Source organism: Drosophila grimshawi, unplaced genomic scaffold, assembly GCF_018153295.1.
Source record: "Drosophila grimshawi isolate 15287-2541.00 unplaced genomic scaffold, ASM1815329v1 contig_848, whole genome shotgun sequence".
Classification (NCBI taxonomy): domain Eukaryota; kingdom Metazoa; phylum Arthropoda; class Insecta; order Diptera; family Drosophilidae; genus Drosophila; species Drosophila grimshawi.
Genome location: NW_025063692.1, coordinates 3,259,165 through 3,284,384, shown reverse-complemented (window position 1 = coordinate 3,284,384; position 25,220 = coordinate 3,259,165). Strand labels below are relative to the sequence as shown.

Here is a 25,220-nt window from a genome sequence, read left to right as displayed (position 1 = left end):
ACACACATGTGACGGTACAGCAAGACAGGAGCAGGGGGAGCAGGAGGAACATACGATAAATAAAATAAAGATTATTCACATCAATCATTTATACAGATATAAGTATATATATATATATATATATATGCCCCCCTTTGGCATATTCTTGCTTGAACGAGACATCTCCGTAACCGCATAAAGGATGTACTCCTCATTTGAATAGACTGCTGTTTGTCTGCTTCTTTGCAACCTAATTCCTCAGTAATGAACTTATAATAAGCTATAGAAGATAAATCAAATCAAATCAGCAGGAATGGGAACAGGTTTGTTTTGCGCTTGCAACTAAACTTTCAACTCTGCTTCATAATTTGTTTGAACGGAAATTGGACGGGAAGCAGCTCTGACTCCCCCATCAAGTGGTAGGTATCAGGTTATCATAAACAGATCAAGTTTATTTCAAATCGAAATTTCCGATAGCAATTGTATACCCAATTGTTAATATTCATACTCTGAGGCATATTATTGATCCGCTGTATAAATCTCATGTCTCATATCTCAGATCGGAGGAGAAATGATCTAACTGGCGGTTCAGGGGTATCTCGTCAACGATCATTCTAACATATTGCTGCCAGAGGGGTATATACACATGTACAATGTACATATCTGTTCATTGTTGCTGTTGTTACTCACACATTTGCGATGCGACCGTATTCCCCACCGATGAGGAGAGCATCTGATCCACTTGGTCCAGCTGCATTTGCATTTGTTGCTGCACAGAAGGTGTTATGGCGACGCCGGTTGACAGACTGTTGAGCAGCAAGTTGCTAACCAGGCTGGTATTATTATTTACCTGCGATATATCCAACAAATCAACACAAAACACACACACACACAAGCAGAGCACACCCACACACACACAGAGAGTGAGTGGGAGAGAGAGAGAGAGAGAGGGGAAACGCACAAAGGTTAAATGAGAGAAAAAAAAAAAACAAAAGCAAAATGTATTATTATATTATTGTAATGTTGTAATTTATAATCTTATAAAATTCTAGGTAGAAAAAATCATTGACTCGATCGAATATCACTTGAGCAATGCAAACTGTTTATAGAGTTTAATATGTGTGTTTGTCCGCGTTTAAGCCAAATAACATTGCCACAATGAACAGCGCACAACATGCCAGATGCAATACACGACAGCTGCGACACGGCAATATCTGAGCTTACTTCTTTATTATATTTTGTTATTTATATATTTCGCATCTATACAAGCGAAACGATTCGTGGATAACATAAAGTGTACAACTTCGATTCTGAATTTCAATCGGTAAAGATGTTCTTCCGATTTCTATATCAATTCCTGGTTAGAACTTTCAAGTATTCAACGGTTGTGAATGTAACTCGACCAGACCACGATTGATTGATTCGAAATGGATGAAATGTTGAATGATTTAATGGATATATCCGAGACCTATACACACGATTGATATTTGAGCAGTACTACTACTGAGCAAATAAATAGCTGCTAATCGCTGAATTCTTTTAGTAAGCGATTGCTTAGAAGTGTAATCGATTTTGATTGATGCAGCCACGATGATCAATCCTATATCAAGTATCGAAACAATTCACCGAACATTTTGGGTGCTTTTTTTCCCCCTCACAACACACTAACTGACAACTGTGAATATCCTGAATTGAATTAAATTAAACAAATGTGTTTTAAATTGGCTGCACGAAGTTCTGTTCGATTCGTTCAAAAGTGTAATAGTTGCACAAAAGTCTGTTACTATTTATCCTGATTTTTATTTTTATTTTGATTTATTTATTTTTTATTTTTTTTGAAAATTACTCACATTGCTTCCATTTGAATCAATTCGTGATTTTTTCTTGCGTGGTGGCCGATCGTCCCCATCGCCTGTAATTTGTCGGAAATTACAAAATTATACATTAGTAAAGGTTTTTGATTTATCATTTTATTGCTTTTTGAAGTGAGGAGGAATAAAAGACAAAAACTAAAAAAGACAAAGCATAAGAAATAGAACCAAAAAATCATACTAAGGAAGGCGAGGAGTTGAGCGTGAAAACAAAAAAATATGGAACACTAAAGGGCGGGGTGGGAGTAGAATGGATTAATTTGAGTTTGAATTTGATGTGCACTTATATTATGTACATATAGCGGATATAGTTGTTATAAATAAGAGTGTGTGTAGGTTTTACGAATCAAAAATACCTCGATACAATTGTCGAACGCTGAAACCAATGTGAAGCAATTGTGGTACGGGGGCGGGGGCGGAGGAGGGATTCGCGCGGTAGATTTTCCTGATAACATTTTCGATTTTTTTTCACACTTTTCATCTACCATTACCTCTCCCACTCTCTCTCTCTCTCCCTCTCTCTGTCTCTCCCTCTCTCTTTTTCTCTCTCTCTCTCTCTCGCTTTCTGACATTTTCTCCCTTACTCTCTGTTATTGTATTTCTCTTGCCTAAACGCTGGAAATAAGAAAAACTGGAAGTCTGCGAGGTAAAAATCCTTTTTTGTTTTTGGTTTTTTTTTTTTTTTTTTAATTTTACACAAGTGGGGAACCAACCAACTTTTTGTCTGTTATTCGATCGATATATGTGTATCAAACATATATCTTATTTTTTCTTTTTTTTTTCTTTGCTTTATTGATTTATTTTTGAGTTTTTCTTTAGGTATCTTCTGTAAAAACACAAATATGTCAACGGAAAAAAAAGAAATGAGTACACAAACATAAAAAAAAATTATTCATAGAGAAATGGAGAAACACAGTTGTTGTTATTTTTTTTCTTTTTAATAAACGTTTTCTTTGTTGTTGGTGTTGTTGTTGAATTGCCTTTGTTTTCATTTTAGTTGTTGTTGCGCTGCATTTGCTTCTTTTTTTTCTTTTTCTTTTTTTGTCTTAAACTAATTATGTGTTTGTTTTCTGTTATTTTGCAGTTTTTTTTAGCAGCTTCTCTTTAATATTAAATATTATTTTACTATAAATATTTTTAGATATAGGTATAATGGTTATTGTGTCTGTGTTCTGTGTGTGTGTGTTATATCTTCATATGTAATTTATGTATAATGTGTCCTTATGCTAAGTGTGTGTACGCCGTAGTGTATGTCTGTCTCTGCGTGTGTGTGTGTGTGCGTATGTTGGTATTTTTTTTAATATAAATTTCCTGCCATATTCATTGCGGTTGGCTTTAGCTAAGATTTTCACTATTTTATTTGATTTGATTTTATTTTATTTTATATTTATTTTTATAAATTTGCTTTATTTAAGTGTGTGTGTTTATATATATGCGTGTGTATGTGTGTGTGTGTGTGTGTTTTAGAGCGTCAACAAAATGTAGCCATTTCTGCTGCTCTTTTTCTGCTTGAAACCAAAAATGCAATTTTTTTTTTATATTTATTTATTTTTTTTTTTATTTTTACAAGACTTTGAGCGTGTTTACATGTGTATGTGTGTGTGTGTCTGTGTGTGTGTGTGCGTGCGTGTGTGTGTGTGTGCGTGTGTGTGCTTAAGTTGTTGTTTTGGTTTTTGTTCTCACTTTTTTTTTAAGCATATGTATATTTATAAATATATATATACATATATATATATATATATTGTTTTTGTTGTTGTTTTAGTCTTCTTTGTAACTAATTTTCAAACAAAAATGTGGCTAACATAAGGAATAACGAAAAAACAGTTATATACATATGTGTGACGATATATATATTTTTTATGTATATGGTGACGTTATTGGCAAATATCCCAAGAGTGCAGTAAGCCAAAAGAAAATGGTATTCTCCAATTACTCTTAATTTTTTTGTATTGGATATTTTCTCACTCACACACACACACACACACACACATATATATATATATATATATATATACAAATATATATGTATATATGCGTCGAGTAGCGGGAGTGCAGGTGTGGGAGGTTAGACGAAACCAGAAGTTTTGAGAAATAAAAAAATGTTCAATTACAAAATTGTTTGCGCATTTTTTCGGCAATGTTTTTTTTTTGTGACTTTTATTTAATTTGTTTTTTTCTTTTTCTTTAAGTAAATAACAGCAAAAGTGAGTTTTAAAACAATACAAAAAGAATTCTTAAAAAAGCATACAACATTCTTCGACAATTTTCTGAGTGTGTACGAGTGTGTGTGTGTGTGTGTGTGTGTGTGTGTGTGTGGGGGGGGGGGGTGTCTTTATGTCTGTGAGTGTGTGTATGTGTGTGGTTATCTAACAGCAAATTACAAAGCACACGCTCGAAAAAAATCATTAAATGTATTTTTTCTTTTTAACGTTAATTTGTTGTGTTGTGTTAAAAATAATGTTGAAACATGGTGTTGTTCTTGTTGAATGTTTATATAATGTATTTATATTATTATTGTTGTTGTTGTATTTTTGTTTTGTTTTGTTTTCTTCGTCTTCTTGTTTCCTTTTTGCTGTTTATTTAGTTTAATATTAAAAATGTATATATTTAAATTTATTTAATGCAATTTGTTTTTTACGTTTTAATCATTTCTATATTTTTTCTTTTTCATTTTACTCTTTTTTTCTTGCTTTTATTTATTTTTTTTTATTTATTTATTTTTTTTTTTTTTTTGAAAAAACGTGCAAACAATGTGTAAAGGGGAAAACCGACAGCCGAAAAATAAATAAAAAAATGCTTTTCAAAATACATTTAATTATTTGTTTTCAAATATACCTTTTCTATATGCATGTATGTATGCGCATACACACACACACGCGCGCGCACACACACACACACACATATATACACTACTAGATGTGAGCATGTACACATGTGTATCCATGAAGCCAAAAACAAACTTCATGCTAAAACTGGACTTGGGTTGATTTTCATTCCATTCCTTTACAAGTATATATATAGTTGTGTTTCTTTTTCGTATTATTCTTTTTGGTTGCAGTCTGTCTGTGCGGTCTGCATCTGTATATTTGTATATTTTTATAATTTGTGTTCCGTTTTTGTTTTGATTTGTATATATATATATATATATATATACAACGTTGTTGGCGTTACTTCATTACCTCCTATTCTATCTCTATCTTTCGATTTTGTTGTTGTTGGTGTTTGTTGTTTCCTTTTGTTTGTTAAAGTATTATTGCTTGATTAAGTATAAATATATATATTTATACATATATTTGTACACATAATTTGAAGTCTCGTCCTGATAACCTACAAGTTGCATATATGCATATGTAACTAGATAACTAACTTATGAGTTAACTTCTCAAAGTCTTTTAAGTATTTTTACTGCAAGTTGTAGTTGTAGCTGTGTGTGTATATGTCATTGTGTGTGTGTCTGTGTGTGTGTCTGCGTGTGTGTCTGCGTGTGTATCTGTGCTTGTTTCACTAAATATTAGTCCGAAGTCGTCTTCAGACACATATCAAATCGAAAGAGCTTCACATAACTTTTGCTTTGTCAATTGAAAATATAGAAAACATTCAAAGAAAAAAGAGAAATAAACAACAGGAAGACCGAACAAGCACATAAAACATAACATACATGTGTGCGCCTGTGTGTGTGTGTGTGCATGTGTGTGTTTGTGTGTGTGTATGTTATCTTCGTTGCATTCCATAGTGTTCCCCACAACGGACAAGAAAAACTCTGCACTGCTTGCAGCCCAAACAATAAACACGAAACGAAGCAGTGCACAGTGGGCAACAATATACAAAATAGCACACAAAATATGTTCCCAGTACGTATGTGTACGCGGCTGTGGTTCTTGTGTTTCGTTTGTTACCTATCTAGCTACTTATATACCCACCCCCTATGCCACACTCTCCCCCACACACTCCTGTAGTTGCTCCCACTCTCTCCAACACTTTCATCCTTCTAGTTTCTTGCTGCCCTTATTTAATTCAATTCTTTACATATTTATTAATCTAAGTATTCGCTAATCGTTGAATAATTGCTGTTCTGTGTTGTGGTTGCCTTTTTTTGATTTTTTTTATTTATATATATACTTTATTTTTACACATTGTCTGCAAGTGTGCTTTAATATCATTCAATTTCAATTGTTTTTCATTTATTTTTGTATTTATTGTATTTTTGTCTTCTTTTTCTTTTGCATGTAGTCTATTTGTATTTGTTTTTTAATTGCTATTTCTATTGATTTAATAATGCACATATGAATTGTGTTCGTGTGTGTGTGTGTGTTTTTTTTTTTGTTGTTGCAATTGATATCATTTTGTTGCATATTTTTTCTCTATTTGTATTTGGGTTTTATCATTTTGAAATATTTATGAGATGTAAAAAAAACTATGTATGTTTGTGTGTATACAGACATACTTTATTTTGCATTATTTTTTCCTTTCTCATTTAACGCCTGTCCGTTTTTTTTTTTCTTTCTTTTTTTTGCCCGAATATGTGTGTAGATGTGTGTGAGTGTGAGTGTGTGCGCGTGTGTGTGTGTGTGTTTGTGTGTAAGTGTGTGTGTGTGTAGGAGGGGAGCGAATGCAGTAGCTGATTGCTGTAAAGGGTAAGTGTATGTGAATGACAAAAACCTGACTGAAATGAGATGAAAAACTACGTTGCGCTGCTGACGTATGCATTTGAAAGAGCAAGAGAGAGAGAGAGGGAGAGAGATACGTGTTGAAAAACATAAATATTATTCAATGTTGAAAAATAAGTAACGAAACAGAAACCAGTTACAAAATTTAAATATATTGCGAATAATCATTCCGATTGATGCAAATAAAATAATATAGAATATAATTTACATAGTGATTTAAGAAACTATCAATTAAAATAGTACAACAAATATTATTCAAAAGTTTGAGTCGCTGAGTAAACAAGTATGGAGAAGAACTTGGATGGAGATAGACAATTGTAGACACACTTATTAATTATGATTGCCACATGATTGGTGTGGGTCAAAAATATTCTAAAATATTAACAAACAATTTCAGTTAGCATATAAATGTAAATATGTGTGGGTGTTAATGTGCGTGTGTGTGTGTGTGTGTGTGTGTGTGTGGTATGCGAGCATCTTCTTGATTGGCTCTGTTTCAATAGATGGGAGACTAGATTACGTAATTGATTGATTGATTGAACTGCGCGCTGTTGGCAAATCAGACATATATATATATGTATATATATATATATATATATATAATGTATATATATATATATAATATATATATATATTAATTATATATACATATATTAAAAAGGGAAGTTTCAGAAATATGTGATGATTGAGGTCAGTAGTAATAGTGAGTGTCTGTGTGTTTGTGTTTGGGTGTGTGTGTGTGTATGCACTACTTGATGGTTTCATATATATTGCTTATTATTCATGCATTGTTGTAGATCCTTGCTTTTATTCCTCTAACTCTCTCTCCCCCTCCTCCGATTTTGTTATGTTTATACATATATATTTATTGACGCAACTTTCTTAATTTTCAAGTATTTTGACGAGTTGTTTTTTTTCGTTTTGGGTTGTTGTTAGATAAATTTATTGATTGATTGATTGGTTGGTTAGTTGCTGGTTGGTTGGTTGATTGATTGATTTGTTGGTTGGTTGGTTGATTGGTAGAGTGTAGAGTAGTTGGTTCGCATTAGTTTCTTTTTCAGATTGGCTGCCCCCAGTACACAATTGCTTCACGATTTTTTTTCAGCATATTCTCATAATAATCATATAATAATAATAATAATCATATAATAATAATGTTCTTTTTTTTGTTTTGTTTTCGATTTGTTTTGTTTTTTCAATATACTTAAAAATTATTGAAGCTTGCATAACGCAAGCTTTTCTTCTTTCTCTTCTTCGATTCATTTCTTTGTTTTTTTAATATAAACTTCTTTTCAAACTTTAATTTCCTTTTTTGTTTTGTGGTTGCTTGTCGCTATATGTATATACACATACATTAAGTATATACACATACATATTCATATCTACATATATATATATATGCATGTGTATATATACATATATAAACAATGTTTTCTTTCTTTTGTTTTTCATTTAAAAATACAATTCGTTTAATACCTAGAAAATGCTTAAATACAATATCTATATGCATATACATATATAATAAGTGTATATATACGTATTACTAGATCTAAATAGTATTTATGTATATCTATATATATGTATATATATGCATATATATATATATATATATATATATATGTATATATATATTTCACGATAATCATTTTACAGTTGTATGTGTGTGCGTGTGTATCTGTGTGCGTGTGTATATGTATGTGTGTGTTGGTTAGTCTTTTGTCTAGTTGAAATAAATTATAAATTTGGTGTTTGCGAGGAATTTCCTATTATTTATCCTTGCCATATATTTCTGATATAACCTCAAAAACACAATTAGGAAAGTACTCGAAACGAAATTGAAATTGGAAAATGCTCCGAAAGCAGCCACAATTTGTTTAACAAATTCCAAATGCTGCCAAATCAAAGTAAAAATTGCTCTAGAAATTATTTGTATTCTTGCAAATTTAAACTATATTTTAAAGTATGACGAGAAAATCACAAAAAAAAAAAAATACGTTTCGTGTTACCCAAATTTCAATTATGTTTAAAAAGAAAGTAAACGCATATTGCACTTTGTCATGAACTTTGTTCTGGGCATCAGAGAAAAAAAAAATATTTAAATAATTTTTGGGTTATACAAAAATGGCAATCTGAAGGGGGGTTTTGGGGGCGCACGCACACACAAGCGCGCTTTCTGTTGAACTCACGCACACACACGCATACACACACGCATACACACACACATACGCACACGCACACACAGGTGGCAAACAAAATCCGCTCCAAATGTATACAACTTTAATAGGTGTATGTGTGCGTGTCTGGGTATGTATGTATGTAGGCATACATGTGTCCGTGTGTGTGTAAGAAAATTGTTAAATATTAAATATGAAAGGTGTTCACAAACAAAAACAACAAAACAACACTGCTCTAAAAGCGCCATCTACCGCACGGCTCAATTATTTGCTTGCTCTCTCTCTCTCTATCGTATCTCTGTCTAATCCACAACTTGATATTGTATATGTATGTATATATGTACATGTATATGATGCTTGCTTGTTATTCGCTTCTTTTCCGCTATATTTTTTGTTTTTTGTCTAGACCTTAGCAAAAAATTATCAACTAAACTAAACAGATTGTATGCCTGTGTGTATGTGTATTAAAAAATTACTAAGGTTTCAACTCTGTCATATATAAATTTCTAATATATCGGGTAGTGTTGTCGCTCTATACTCCATATTCTTTACAACACTGTCAGCTACTACTACTACTCCCTTACTGCACAACACTCCCTCTTTTCAATCTATTTTCTTTATGCTAGTCTCTGTTCAGTTATTCCCGATGTGGGTGTGTGTGTGTGTATATGGTGCGTGTGTTGTGGGTGTGAGTTTCTTTGCGTTTCGTACTATTTTTTTTTTAGCGAGCTTAACTTTTTACATATAATTTCGGACATACAACTGATTCTTTCCTTTGCAGGACTTTTCGACTAATATTTATATTTATAATCATAGAAATAAAAAATAATAAAAAAAAATTATGAAAATGCTGTTGTTGTTGTTGTTGTTATTATTCTGCCGTATGTGTGTGTGTATGTTTATGTTGGTGTGAGTTGTTGCTTTTCATTTTCTTAAATTTTTTTAATTAAAAACATTTCGTTTCATATTTAGATATATATATATATATATTATATATATACATATACATATATAGTTTTTAGGGTAAGGGGGATTATTGATATATATATACATATACATATACATATACATATATATATATGTATATATATATATATATATATATATATATAAAATACAAACAAACAAACAAACAAAACGGCGTCCTAACCTGCTTCACTGTCACTCGAGTCACTCGAACTGCTATCACTCGAACTCGACGACGATGAATCGCTGGAACTTGAACTGGACGAAACAGGATTCGCTGGCTGCACAGCCTCCACTTTGCTCGATGTGTTCTCATCTGCAAGAGAAGCAAGAGTATGACATTATTACATTATTGTTATTATTATCAATACATATATAAAGTTCATAATAGAAAATAGACTTGTATCACAACCCTCACCCCAACCAGATTGGTTATTTGCAAAGCGGCAATCTACTGAAACCGAAACTTTAAACTGATTTTGATGAACAACAGGATTTTTGTGCAAATAATATCAACGTCTAACGAGTTTAGGACAAAGACTTGCGTTGTCCCATAATCCAAAAGATAAAACTAGGACTGCACAAATCACATCCATCGATGTAAGACTCTCAAGCCATGTGGCTCTCGCGCCGTCTATCCACTGTTGACTACCCAAAAGAAATGTGAACAATGTTTATACGTTTATTCCTGTCTAGGATTAAGCCACGAGTACCTACAGTTAGGCGACCTCATAGCTAATCACTGTTCCTGTGTCAACACAATCTCAATTTCAAACATATTATTGACAGCTGCCCCATATTCAGCATGATCATGCTATCCATAAAACTAACAAGCTATATAAAGCTTACCTTTCTTGGCGGTTTTCTTGCTAGCGCCCAATTGGCCTGTGACGTCTTGTAAACGCTTTTCCAGCTCCTGTTTCTTTTCCGCCATTTGCTCATCCTTTGATTTCCCAGAAGGCTTTTTATCTGTAACAAGAGAAATGCATCATTATTTCAGACAATATATGCAAAAGACATTATATATATATTTATATATATATATATTTAAACAGCTTGAAAGCGATTAGTTAACTGACAAAGCAATAAACAGACAAAAAGACAGAGATGGAGGGAGAGAGGGAGGGAGAGGGAGAGAAGAGAGAAATAGTTGGAGCAACAGCGTGTTGTTTTTTCTTTTTTTTAATTAAACAGTTAGTCGTTGCATGCGGACTGAAGAGGTTTTTGAAAGATGGATTGATCAGCAATCATCAGATGTGTCAATCAGCCAATCAATCAATCAATCGATCACACGCAAAACAATGCAAGAGTTCTAAGCGCATGCAATTGTATCACTATGAATCTCTTTTTTGAGCTACATTACTTGAAAAACAAAAATTCAATCAACTGGATACCCTTGCAGAGCATTTTACTTCGACATTTGTATTTATGTTTATATATTTGAACTGATCTCGGATAGCGGATGCATCTTCAAGTGAAACTTCTTTCAACAACTAAGGTTTCTCTATTCTATACCTGCAAGGGTATTTCAACTTCGGCTGCCCAAAGTTAACTCTGCTTCTTTTTCTTGCCGTTGTCAATTACACATTTTTCAAACTTATTTTCGGGAAAGTAGCGCAAAAAATTGGAAACAGAAAAGAAAAAAATATAAATATATATATGTATAAATACATATACATATGTATATATATATATATTTAAAAAAAAAAACATTGAAGCAGCAAACTTAAGATATATATTATTTTTCTTTTGGTTTTTTCGTTTGGTTTTTTTTTTTGAGAGTTTAGCTAACTAAACATGTGACCACTAAAGTAATTTGCGTTTTGTATTTATATTGAAAATTTGGAAAATTCTTTTTGTTTCGTTGCTGTTGTTGCTTGTTTCAATCGATTATCGATTTATAAAAATTGTGACAAACAAACACAAAAAGAGTCACAAGCAACAAAAATGAATTTGTTGATTGCGCACCAGCTTAAAATATTTTGTAGCATAATTAAAAATGTTTTTTTTTTTTTCAAAAATTTGTATATCATTGCTTCTAGTTGTTGCTGTACTGGTTGCTATTGTTGTTGTTTGTTGTTGTTGGTTGTTGTTGTTGTGGTCTCGTGGTTTAGTTACAAACTTACAATATGGCTTACGTGTTTTTTTGCGCAAACACGACGCCACATAGCTTTCTAGCTCGCGCAGCGTCGACGGCTTCAGCGTCTCGAAGTCAATCTCAATCTCATCCGGATTCGAGTCGCGCAGCGATGGCTCCCGATTCTGTATGATGTGCACCACACGTCCCAGCTTGTCACCTGTTAGCCACACACGACGGGAGATGCGGCATAGATAGTGGAAGGAGGATAGATAATATATGTTTAATTAGTTCATTTGTTCATTTGATTTCAAATGCATAGTCGAGTTAACAATAACTATTATCACATTGAATCTTCTATAGGTTAGGTTAGGTTTGACGGATGCCAACCAAGCTCGACACACATAGGTAATTTTTGGCCCGTTGTGATACCGTGTGGATCTCACTATATTTTTATGGCAATCATGTGAGCATGAACTTTAGACCTCTTTACACAATCAAGTGCTTCGCATAATGCGGATTCTGCCTTATAACCGAGAGTGTTGCCTGTTGTCATTTGGTCAATTGGTGTGGTGCGAAGAGACCCTGATACGCATAATTCAACCTTCTTAAGCTGTTTCTGTATGGTTTGCCTTTCAGGCAAGACCACCACACTATAACACCATATAAGAGGATAGGCCTAATGATTGAGGTACATCCATCGGACAATGCTTGGGGACATACCCATTCTTTAAATGTTGTGTAAAAGACAGAATCCCATAAAGTATATTTAAGTTCTTCTCTTCAAAAGTGATAAGACTAAGGAACTGCTCTTGTTTGATATCCTCTAGTTCAAATGTTCTCACTTAGCAGCAAAGGGAAAGTTGACATCACTCAGAACCAGTGGAAGGTTAAACGGGAACTGGAATCGGAACCTCATTTTTACCGATTGAAATACAGACTGATAGACATGTTTCGGCTTGACAACCTGCTCTAACACTGGTTAATAATAGGAACTCATGCTACTGCATTTCATTTACCACTGCCCGATCAGCTTTTTCTTATAGACATAATCGGGATCTATTCGATATTCAACAGAGACAAGTTCTTCCTGCTTCCTGTATGTGTGTTGTTGTGAGTGTGTAGATTAGAAGATGCGTACGCGTCTCACCTGGCAACTTGTTAATGTCGAGAGATAGCTGTCGCTTCTCATCGTAGGACATGGGCTTGGCTGTGTCCTCCTCCTCGGAGTCGAAGTTGATCACCTGGTTGGGCCTCTTTTTGCTGCTGCCACGCGCACCGACTGCGCTGCCGCTGCCGGCACCAGCCGCATTGGCGCCAGCACCACCGCCACCACCGCCGCCACCAGCTCCAGCGCCTGCGTTGCTGGCATTGTTGCTGTTGTTGTTTTTGGTGCGTTTGGCATTTGTGGTGCCACCACCAGTTATGGCAGCCGCTGTTGCGTTTGCAGCGATAGCCGCTGCATTCGCAGCATTGGCAGCCGCCGAGCCTGCTCCACTGCCGCCGGCATTGACGTTCGCATTGCCCTTGCCTCCACGCTGTCCCTTGCTTTTAGCACCTTTGCTGGTGCCACCAGAGCCGCCAGCTCCGGCCGCAGCACCCGCTGCGAGGGCGCCCGCCAGGGCATTAGCGGGCGCTTTGCCACCGCCAGCTGAAATGCCCACGCCCGGATTAACGCCCGCATAGCCGCCGGCACCAGCTCCTCCTCCGCCACCGGTTCCAGCGCCAGCGCCCGCTCCGCCCGTCATCTGGCTCATGACCAGCGCCATTTCGTGAACTTGCTGCAGTGTTGCCGGACCGGGAACACCGCTTGAAACGCCACCAGCGCCGGCAACGCCACCGGCATTCACCAACGAACCACTGAGCAGGGCGCTCAGATTGGCACTGGCTGCATTTGTGGAATTTAGAGCGGCCACATTTGGTGGCATGGCGACGCCGCCAATGCCGTGCGAGGCATTGCCGGCATTGCCTGACCCACCAAGCGAATGATGATGATGATGATGACTGCCGCCACCGGCGGAGCCACTGCCACCGCCCGACCCACCCATCCCTGTGCCCAGTTGGCTCTTTCTCTTCTCCTTGAGTTTTTTTCGAGCTTTCTTTTTGGCTGATGCCTCCTCGACCAGTTTACGTATCTCCTCTTGCAGGCCTAGCAGCTTGGATTCAAGCGTTTTCAGCTTGGCATTGCGCTCCTCATCCGAATTGGATTCATTTTCCGTTTCACTCGAATCGTCACTGGATGAATCACTAGCATCATGCTTTGATACACTTGAATAGCCATGATGATGATGGCCAGCATTCGCTACTGTCTCATCGGGTATATTTGCGTAGCGCATCTCGAATACATCCTGCAATTTACGTCCCATCGCAACAACATCATGATCTGGCGGATTATACTTATAACAATTTGTGAAAATTAAACGCACATCGGCGGCAAATTCCGGCGCGCTCTTAAATTCACGATTGTCCATTTTCCGCTTAACGGTGCCCAAGTCCATTGGTTTCTTGATGATGTCATGATAGTCGTGCAGGCCCAACAATTCCGCATCCACCGGTTTGTAGAAGGGCCAGGCGCAGCCCGAGTGTTTCTTGGAGAAGAGCTCTTTGAGTATCTCGTTGCATGACTTTAGTGAATCGGATAGTTTCTCCTTTGATTTGGATATGGAGCCGCCAACACTGCTGCCGCCGGCAACGAGACCAGGCATACCGGCGCCACTCAATGGTGACATCGGATACCCTCCCGAGCCCTGGAATGTAAGATCCTGTGTTCGTTTTCATTCAATTCATCGAATTATCGGATATCGGTTATCGATAACGATTCGGTTTTTTTGTTGTTGGCAGTGCGTAGTGTGTGGTGCATTGATTATTAGATGATGGCAATAACGATAACGATGATGATGATAATGATGAAAACGATTAGAAAGAAAATAAAAAGAAAATAAAAAAAAAATTAAGAGGAGGAGAAGAAAACAAAGCGACAATGGATTAGAGAGCATTCAAATTAAATTCAATGTACAATAATATTAGGCGTATACAACGATGCCTGTTTTTTTATTTATTATTTTAAGTTTAAATATTTAGAGCTGAACAACAACAATTAAGCGAATTCTGCATTCCAAATGAGCAAAGATTTAAAGCAATGTTTCTCGTTTTTTAAATTTTAAACTGTTAATTGCAAGAATTGCGATCGATAACTACTTTACTTAAACAAGACAATGCATTTAATCGATAACTACTCTGTGATGGCAATTAAGTTCGCCTCCGACTATCGATTGTTCTCAGCTCTAATATTGTACGCATAGTGGGTGGGTGACATTATCTCAAAGCATAAGTGTAAAAGGCAAAGGCAGCGTTTAAATACATGAGTGAATACGTGTCACTTTTTTTCTTGGTGTTCTTGTGGTTGTGTTGTCTGAATATGTGTATGTTTTGGGGGTGTGTAGGGGCATGTGTGTGTTATTGTGTGTTTTTTTGTGTCAGAGTTGGAACTCATCAAACTATAAATTCAAGCATATAAACCAAATTACTAATATTCAATATCAATTAAGTTTTAATTATTGTTCAATAGTTGAGTTTTCAATCCAATTTTAATCGATTAATTTCGATGGACGATTTCGGCTACGGAATGACAGCTGCCTTTGGCCCAATCTTTCGTAATCCGTAATTTCGTAAACATATATTTTAAATATTTTGAATGATTGATTTGACGGTTGAACTGATGAATATTTACAAGATAAAAGAAAATTCGAACTCAACTAAATTAATTTGCCCACTTTTCAGATTTGCTATAAAAGAAATCGATGTACCTCTTCCGACAAATTTGGGCACCCACAAACTATCAGCTTAATTTGGGAAAGGCTTGTTGAAATTAATTCGTATGCCAAAATGGTAAGGAGAGCGATTATCCTTGAAAATATGTATAAAGTAATCGGAATATATCGAAGAATCAGAGAAGTTGGCCAAGAAGTGGGTCCTTCTCTGAGAAGAAGTGTGCCCGAATCCAAGATGCCGCCGTTAGCAATTAATTATGCCCCCTCAAGATCGTATTTATATAGCCAGAAGTTTTGTGTAAATGGAAAGAAATTTCCGATCTTGAAGGACGGCTGAGATACAAGGGCGAAAATTCTTTTAAACTCTATATGCATATATGCTAACCGGGTCTGCATATATATATCTGGATATATCGTAGCCCGTGAAACAAATAATATTGAAAATTGAGTATCAGCTTGCACACGCAAAGACAAGGAGCTGTCAATCAGCATTTCCCATACGTAAATCAAGGCGGTCTTTCAGACAGTTTGAAACATTGAATAAAGAAGACGAAATAATATCTATATTAGCTTAGAGTTCCGATCCGCCCTCCAACCCAAGAGGTGTATATGTATATACATATATGCGTACACACACATATATATATATATATATATATATATATAATATATATAATTGAGCGTAAAAGAAAAATCACGAATGATAAAATGCAAATACGAACCACTCAAAACTGATTTTTGATTAGATGTTGATTAATGGTTGAAGGATTAAGGTGATTAACGAGCATGGGGAATATGGGGAGCATGGAGGAGAAAGGAGAAACGTCTGCGCTAGATTTGCCTCTTACCTTCTTGCCAATTACCTGACGATTCGATTCCCGCCTCGTCGCTATTTTGGCCACCTTGGCCTCCATGGCGCCGTATGGCGATTCGAATGCATTCGCCGTTGGCGTCGTCGTGTCCGCCTTCCGTTTGACGCCCTTCTTCATCTTGGCTGGCTGCTGGGGCGGCAGTACGGCATCAACGACACCCGTACTATTCACATACGCCTGTACAGCTGCCGCAGCCGCAGCATTTGATGTTGCCATTGTGGCGGCAGCACCACTGCCATCTAATGCTGCTGCTGCCGCTGCCGCCGCTGCTGCCTGAGCTTGGGCTGCCGCCGCTGCTGCTGCGACCGCTGCTGCCGCTGATGCTGCTGAGGAGGAATTGTTGCCATCCAGCAGCGAGTTGCTGCTGTTGCTATTATTGTTGCTGTTGTTGCTATTGGCCAGCGCCGTTTGCTGCTGTTGCATGCTGGCCGCATAATTGGCGCTATGCGCCGGATTCAATAAGCTGGCCATTGCTGCATTTAGGGCGGCCGCATTGTTTGGTCCGCCCGCCGCTGCTGCTGCCGCTGCTGCTGCCGCTGCCATTGCCATTGTCGTTGTGTTCGTGCTGCCGGGCACTTGATGCGGCGGCATTGTGCTAATCGGTGGTATGGACGGTGCACTGCCTCCGCCTCCGCCCGTTGATGAAACCGTGCCGCCCATCGCCGAAACGGGACGCGAGGCATTTCCTCCCGACGACGACGACTGCTGCCCCAGACCGCCCAATGATCCCGATGACGACGCCGCCGCCGCCAACTGCTGTGCGGAGGAAGTGGATTGCGATGCTTTCCCAGTTGTTGTTGTTGTCGTCGTTGTTGCTGTCACCGATTGGGCGCCTGTCGCAGATGTTGCATTATTATTACTGCTGCCGCCGCCGCTGCTGCTGCTGGCTGCCGTCGTTATGCTCGTGCTTTGGTTGGCTGCCGCAGCTGCTGCCGCCGCTGCTGCTGCTGCAGATGCTGCACCTTTTGGGGTGGCCGGAGCGCGTTGTTTCTTTTTGCCACCCTTGGCCGTCACGGGCTCCAGTTCAACCTCCTCCTTGGGCATACCTTCGATCTTCTGCAGATAGACCTTCTCGAGCGCATGGGCCATAACGACAACATCCTCGCCGGGCTTATTGTACACCGAACAATTGGTGAACATTGTGTTTATATCGTTCACAGCCTCCTTGGCGGACCAATAGTAATTGTTCTCCAATCGCTTCTTGATCGTACCCAAGTCCATCGGCTGTTTAATGATCTTGTGGTAGTCGGGCAGGTTTAATTTTTTCGCATCGACCGGCTGTTGGAAGGGCCACGAGAAATGATGCTTCCATAAGAATTTCATGACCGTTTTGATGATATATTGCAATTGATTCGTGTTACGTCCCGGTCGATCAATTGGCGGCACAACCGGTGGCTGGACAATGCCATTGATTGGCTCCACAACGGGCTCATAACGTGGCGGTGGTTCGTTGGATGACATAATTCTGTTGTTGTAGTTTTATATAGTATATATATATATACAACTATTGTTGTATATAATACATATATATATATATATATGTATATGTCAGCTATGTTTTCTTTCTGCTGTTGCTGCTGCTGCTAATGCTGCTCTCCAAAAACAAATTGACTGAGACGGCCGACGCACACACACACACCACACCACCAACACAACAACAACGCCGCACACACGCCCGGGGCCGTCTCGTCCTTCTCACGCGTCCTTGTTTGTTGTATGCCCCGCTACTCAGAGCAGCCACGGATGCCGGCTGCTGTTGCTGCTGCTGCTGCTGATGCAACTGCAACTGCTGCTACTGTTGCTACTGTTGCTGCTGCTGCTGGTGTTGCTGGTGCTGCTGGTGTTGCTGCTACCAACAACGAGTGTTGCTGCTACTTCGTCGACGGCTTCTGTTGGTGGCTTTTGTGTCCGTTGCATGCTCAGTAAATTGTTGTCAACTGTAAATACGAATCGCATTAAAATATGTATATCTACACAAATATTTATGAATCCCTATCCCCTAGACTTACCACCACTTGCCGGTGTCGTGGCGCGGCGGCTTTCTCCAGATGTCCAGCAGATATTGTTAATTGGTTGCCTTTAATTTCAATCGCTTCTTACGTTTTCGTTTCACTTGCAATTAATCAGTTCATTTGGCATTTTTTTGTTTTCATTTATTTTTTCTTTTTTGTTTTTTTGAATGCAGACACTTCTTGCTGCTGTTACTTGTTTGTTGGAAGTGGTAGTGCTACAGCTACTTCGTCTTCCTCCCTTTTGTTAACCGTATTTTGTATTTAATTTGTGTTTGTTGCTTTTGCTGTTGGTGTTGCTCTTCTTATTGACATATTTTGGTCGGGGATCCAAGCAGCGAGGAGACTGCAAAAACACATAAGTAAGCACAATATCAAAATCAGTCTCAATCCAGAAGTAAAAAAAAAAGTGATGCCTTATTTAACATCGATATCGATATACACAATAAACAGAAATGTAAACACAAGCATGTTATTTTATTTTTTTTATTTATTTTCTTTTTTCGACGCCGGCCGGGATTATCGAAAAGCCGAAAGTCGAAGAAACTTCGGCTCTTTTGGATAAAAATGACATCTCGAAATATTTGCATGGACAATTATTTTCTGCACACATACTCTCAGAACAAGAGAACGAGAGAGAGAGAATCACACGTGAATGCTTTTTGAGCAAGAACTTTGTTTTATGTTATATAAACAATAAAATGCTATTCAAATAAACAAAATACAAACAAAACAAATATACATACATACGTGCATACAAAACACGCACACACACACACAGACACTCACACGCATACGATTCATTTCTCGCGCGCGCTCGCAGAAATGCAAAATGCAGCGAAACATACAAAACACAGCAGGCAGCAGACGGACGCAAAAGCTAAAACAGCGCGCAAAGCAAGCATCCAATAAATAAGAAGCAACACAAAAACGCTTAAATTTGCTTCATATTTTCTATGGCAATTTTCTTTTATACACACACAGACACATTGCAGCTGCTGCTGTTGTTTCTTGGGCTTTTATTTTATTTAATTTTTTTTTGTATTACGCTTTCGCGGGTTGGCCTTTATTTTTCGATTTTTGTGTTTTCGTATACACCACATAGTATGTGTTTGAGTATGTTAGTTGTTACTTTGCCGCCGTTTTGACACTCACGGCAACAGCAGCGCTAACATCACCAGCACCAGCGTACAAGTCGAATTGAGCGGCGAGACAACTTTCGAAATTCGAAAATGAGAGAACGGGAGAACGAAAAAAAAAGATTGAGAGCATCACACAACACACACACGCACGCTAGGCGAGAGACACAAAATGCTCACGTAGAGCTGTCCCACTTGCACACATGTGTGGCTTTGAAATAGTTTTGTTTGACAGCACGTAAAATAAAATAAGAAGCAAATTTTTAATCAAAACGAAATTAATGTTCTAGTTATAAATATGTAATATGTTTAAGGTACTCTCATCGACCAGAGTTCTTCAGGTGAAAAATGTCACAAAGTGAAAAGAACACGAGCGCATCTACATATATATATATATATATATATATATATATATATATATTGCGGGCTGAGTGAGGGAGACACACTGCTATGTGTATTGTGGTGTGTTGGTGATTGGTGGAAGAAATTCACCACTCAACCGCCGCCGCCAACTTAGCTTGGTTATGTTCCGTTCGTTCCAACAGAGTAGCAGCAGGCAACATGATTCATGCATATAATAAAGTCTCTTTGTTTGTTGCTGTTGTTGCACATTGCAAGCACACATACACACACACATGGAAAATAAAAAGGCCTACCTAATTTTGTTTTTAACACTCTCACACCCTCAACACAACTCTGGCTGATGAGATATTTATGGTGAGCTGAGCGGCGGCAGCGGAAGAAATGACTCTCGTAAAGCTCTGATGACGACGATGACGGCGGCTGCCACGAACAACAGCACTGACACGAGCAGTTTTCTCTCCCTCTCCCTCTCTCTCGTACACATATGTCCGTTGCTAGGCTGCACAGTGGTTCGGCGCTCGCATAAATTCCCCCAAGCGAATTTGTAAACAATGCGCCCCAAATTTATTGTAACTGTCACACATATCGCACACACACACGCATACTCGCGCATAACTATGCACATATATATGTTTAGGTGACATATTGTATTTAGTTTGTATATTTTGCCGGCCGGCAAAGCACACATTGCTTTCACTTGCTTGCAACTTTTACACACACTTCAATTAATCGAGTAAAACATTCAATTTGAACCACAGTAGGCTATGCAAAAGTTGCCAAGGCGCTAAAGAAAATTATGTGACGCAAAATTCAAATCGGAAAGGAAATTCAGTAAACAAAATAACAGCAGTCAACAAATGTCGTAGTCATTATCAAAAGTGTGGGTATATTCAATATTTCTATAACGCGCAATTATTATTAAAAACAACAAAAATAAAATAATACAAACACGCCAAGATAAAAACAAAAAAACATACGCCAACGTCAAATTGCATGCAAGCACAGAGCGGCAGCAGAGGTCGGAACAGAGACGGATGAGCGGCGCTTCTACTCTTTTTTCACTCTCTCTCTCCCACTCTTTTTTATTTCTCGCGTATTCTCTCACAACAAAACAAAACATTAACTGGCAACACCAACACAAACTGAAACTCACACACACACATACCACAAACGTGCTGATGCTCGCTGCGCTCTGTTGTAATTATGTAGTACAGTAGACGACTTTGAGTTTTCAACAAAAATTTGTACGTATAACAACAACAGCTACGACGTAGAGTAGCGTAACGTAGCGCTCGCTCTGCTCGGCGTTCGGGTTTCGAGCTTCGGATTCGCTCGTCTCACACTTCGTGTTTGCAGTTGTGTATGTAACGGACCGCGCCATGCATACTTGTATGGATGTGTGCATGTGTGAATATTCAAGGCAAACACGATGACGTCGAGATGATGATGAAGAAGAAGAAGCAACAACAGAAGCAACAATGGCATGCATTTAAAACACTTCGAGCATGCCACAAGGGGGTCAGAGGAGGAGGCGGGTGGGAGGAATGAAGAAAAGTGTATATATTATAAAGAGTCAAGTTGAACAATAAAGTGCTAGACATGCATATATTTGAACATAATTCCTAATCCTTCAATCCGAAAACAGGCAAAAGAAAAGCACGTTGAAAAGTTCGTTTTATCAACAAAGGTCAACACACAAAAGAATTCGTCGTCAGTTTTAGCAAAAAAAAAATGTGCGCTCTTAAAATAAATATTTTATTATGAACGGATCCCTTGGGGAAATGTTTCATTCAAATTCAAGCAGAACACAATCATTATTAGGTTTATCTTTTTTCTTCCTTTTTTGCATGCACTTGAACTACGCGCAAAAAAAAATACATATGTATATTTAAATAAATAAAATACAAGTGATCCACACACACATATAGCAGAGTGTCGTGACTGAGCACTTGGGGGCACACTCGGCATGTGTTAGAGTGAGACAACAATTCGCTACGTAATATATATTCCAAATGCAAATATGGCGGCAGCGGCACGAGACACAGCAAGAGACCTAGCAACGACCCAGAGAGACGACGACAGAGAATTTTGCGCTTGCATGTGTATTGGTGCACACGTACACATGTACGTGTCTTTCTCATTTTCGATGCCCAGAGTTCGAAAGTGAAAAAGGCAGGCGGTAAATTGAGTAGTAGTAGCAGCAGCCACCGCCGTCAGCAACTGTTGTTGTTTTGTGTGTGTATGTGTGAATGTATGTTTTTTGTTGTATCTGCAAGTATGTGGCGCTGCTGCTGCTGCCGATGCCGACTAACCATTGTAGTGAAGTGACGACGACGATACGTCACAAGCGAACGAGAGAGAGAAAGAACGAACGAAATGTCAAATCGAATCGAATGTCGAATGCCGAGCGGCGCCCGAAGAGAGCAAAGAGAGTGACGACGCACGCAGCAGAATCTTCGTTTGTTCTTTCGTTCCACTGGCAGCCAGGCTGTTTGCCTCTGGGTTAATAAATCGTGCTAATAGTGGCACGAATTTAAAGCCGGTTTACATGCGGCACAAACACAGCACAGCACAGAAGCAACAACAACAACAGCTTTTGCAATCGCTGTCGCCTTCGCCGACGACGACGTTGACAGCAAAAGCATCAATGAAATTGCTCTGGCTGTCGTCGTCCCCCTCTCTCCACTCCCCCTTCAAACCAACAAGCGTTCTTCGCCCACATAGATAATAAGAACCACAAAACGCATTAGACATTTATAACGGTGCTGTGGAAAATGTGACGTGCAAAGCACACCACAAAGGTAAACAAGAAATTTGAAGCTGCTTTTGATTTTGCGCGCGAAATGCAATTCGCCACACACACATACACGCATAACAGAGAGGGAAAGACAAGAAGCAGATGCAAGCTGAATGAACAGCCGGTATATGACTACGTATATATGTATGTGTGTATTTATGTATAAATGTGCATTTAGCCTGTGTGAGCCGCTAAATGTCACAGTTTTGTTTACACAAATTTCGCGCGTATTCGATCAAAACTTCAACAATTTATTAACACTTTAAACGTTGCTTGGCTTTTTGTGTACACACAATAAGCACTGTTTTTTCTTTTTGTTTCTCTCGATTTGACTTGATTTCCCTACTTTTGCATAAATAAATATACATGCATATATATTTATATGCAGGGGTAGCTAAATGTAGCAAAGCAAATGCAGCTGCCTTTTTTCTTCTCGTTGGGAGACGAAGGGTTGTAAAATACCCAAAAATGTTTATTGTTGTCTGAGCAAATCTAAACGATCGATTTCAATTTGCAGCAAGTTGCAGCAGCCAAAAAAAAAGATCACACAACACTCAACATTCAAGCTCGATCAATAAGTTTGTGCGAGTGATGCGTGGGGCATGCGCCACGTGCGTCGAGTTTCAAGTTTACTTACATTTTCAATATATTTATTTTGTTGTTGTTGTAATCCAGTCAATTGTTGATTGAAGCGGGGAGTTTGTTGTTTGTTATCCGCATTTGTATCTTGTTTACGTTTTTCAGTTGTTGTTGCAGTCGCGATTTCCTTGCTGTTGTTAGTTTTATTTATTTGCTTTGCCTTTTTTTGTTGTTGTATCAATATAAAGATACATTTATATTTTTATATATTTATATATGCGAGGAGATTTTTAACAAATACAACACGCAAATTCTAAATATCTACACAAATGTTTAGTGTAACTGTAAAAAAAATAAATAAATAAATATATTTCATTTCGCGGCACCAACAAATGTTTGTTGTTTTCCCCCGTTTTGCAATTCGATGGACGACGGCGGGAGAGGGGATGAAACAGAAAGAGAGAACGCCAACAAAATGTGCACATGACGTAGCGGGCTACGTAAACGTAAGTGATGACGGACAACGTTGATAGCGGTAGCCATAACGTAAGCTGCGACAACAAACTACGCGGCGTCCTTACGTTACGTGAAAAACAGCGGCGGCAAAACAGCGCGAGACAAAAACACACACACACATGCATACTCACACACACATATACGAGAAGGCACATGCAACGGGCTACATAACGTTTACGTGTGTACGTAATAACATAATAAAAAAAAAAAAAAATTAAATATAGTAATTTTATTTTTATATATTTTTCCTTTATATCAAATCAATTTTTTGTAGCGAAGAGAAACTTTTTGCGCGTTTGCGTTTTTGTTTTTTATTTGTTGCTGTACGTGTGTATTTTTTATTTATTTATTTTTTTTTTATACTTAATATATATATATTCACTGCCTATTGCTGCTGCTAAGCGCACGTACACACACACAGACACACACACACACATTCTCAGCGACATATAGTCAGCGCTGCTGCTTCTTCTTCTACAGTGCTGGCTGGTTGCTCTGTTCGTTGCCACCACCAAAAAAAAAAAAAAGAAAAAAAAAAGTATAATGAAAAAAATTGTCATGTCCATTGAAGTCTCACATTTTCAAATGCATTTTTTGGCGCAAAATTTATTGTATGCATAATAAATTTGAGTCGCAATCGTAGCACATTGCATTTAATAAACACTTTACACACAGTTTATATAATTTTCGCTAATTTTTACCACAATTTTAAAGCAATTTTTACACACCGATATATTCGTAAGCGCTACAATTTTCGACATACGCGCGTTTCTCGTGAGTAAAGCAGCCGTCGTTGTCGCCATCAAATATACAAAAAAAAATTTCGAAATTACTCAAAATGCGAATACACACACACACATACAGAAAAGCAGCGAAAGGCGAGCGCACGCGTACACCGAGTGCTCTATAGCGGCACTGCTCACATCCAAGACTAATGGTCGTGTGTGGAAATGCAACCGACATACCAGCGCTGCATTAGCTGGTTCGGAGCGCGAGAGCGGAGACTGTGTACATGTGCGAGACAAGTCGAAAGCGTTTGTCTCGCTCAGCGTCCGTTGTTTGTGTTGGTGTGGTGGTGGCAATGACAAATGCTGCTGCTCTTTCTGCTGGTGGTGGTGAATTTTCGATGTTGTGTATGTGTGTGTGTGTACAGAAAGCAGCGAGCAGCTCGCATGAAAAAAAAAATGCACGATGAACAAACGTAACGACGAAACAAAATGGCTGTCTCACAATATTTTCCTAGCATCGGAAATGGTGTTGAACGCCTTTTTTGCTCAGTCTAAGCACCCATGCGCCCCAAAATGTCCAAACGAAACAACAAGTTGAACGTCCATTCGGTATTGTTTGCGTGCGCAGCTAAATACAATATTTGATAAGCATTTACATATATTATCTACATTTTAGCATTGACTAGCACATTTTTTCGTGTTCATTTTCAGCA

The 25,220-nt window shown here is 38.1% G+C and overlaps 1 protein-coding gene and 1 long non-coding RNA gene across 8 annotated transcripts; both read right to left on the bottom strand.

The window, feature by feature from the left end:
• Window positions 1-120: 120 nt before the first annotated feature.
• Window positions 121-17,891, bottom strand: LOC6569269 (homeotic protein female sterile). 3 transcript variants are annotated; one of them, XM_032741440.1, is made up of 7 exons: window positions 16,353-17,891; window positions 12,885-14,496; window positions 11,784-11,954; window positions 10,507-10,626; window positions 9,842-9,973; window positions 1,830-1,891; window positions 121-829 (listed from the first exon to the last, which is right to left on the bottom strand). In XM_032741440.1, the coding sequence occupies exons 1-7, from the start codon at window positions 17,835-17,837 to the stop codon at window positions 662-664; spliced, it is 3,750 nt and encodes a 1,249-aa protein (XP_032597331.1). In that variant the 5' UTR covers window positions 17,838-17,891; the 3' UTR covers window positions 121-661. The 3 variants fall into 3 exon arrangements, with proteins under 3 accessions (XP_032597331.1, XP_032597332.1, XP_032597333.1); XM_032741441.1 differs by lacking the exons at window positions 121-829; window positions 1,830-1,891 and having other exon boundaries at window positions 9,837-9,973; XM_032741442.1 differs by lacking the exons at window positions 121-829; window positions 1,830-1,891 and having other exon boundaries at window positions 9,837-9,973; window positions 16,368-17,891.
• A 285-nt stretch (window positions 17,892-18,176) lies between these two features.
• LOC116805976 lies at window positions 18,177-25,204 on the bottom strand. Of its 5 annotated transcripts, none has more exons than XR_006246892.1 (4): window positions 24,508-25,204; window positions 23,322-23,605; window positions 18,386-18,731; window positions 18,177-18,313 (listed from the first exon to the last, which is right to left on the bottom strand). It is a non-coding gene; the product is annotated as an uncharacterized LOC116805976 (long non-coding RNA). The 5 variants fall into 5 exon arrangements; XR_006246894.1 differs by having other exon boundaries at window positions 25,164-25,178; XR_004365477.1 differs by having other exon boundaries at window positions 25,010-25,145.
• Between the last annotated feature and the right edge of the window lie 16 nt (window positions 25,205-25,220).

Excerpts from the sequence above, each read along its gene's own strand:
- LOC6569269 (XM_032741440.1), bottom strand. The coding sequence starts at position 17,837 with ATGTCATCCAACGAACCACCGCCACGTTATGAGCCCGTTGTGGAGCCA. Across the intron at positions 14,497-16,352 it reads GTCAGGTAATTGGCAAGAAG|GATCTTACATTCCAGGGCTC; the intron begins GTAAGAGGCAAA and ends AAACGAACACAG. Across the intron at positions 830-1,829 it reads TTGATTCAAATGGAAGCAAT|GTAAATAATAATACCAGCCT; the intron begins GTGAGTAATTTT and ends GATATATCGCAG.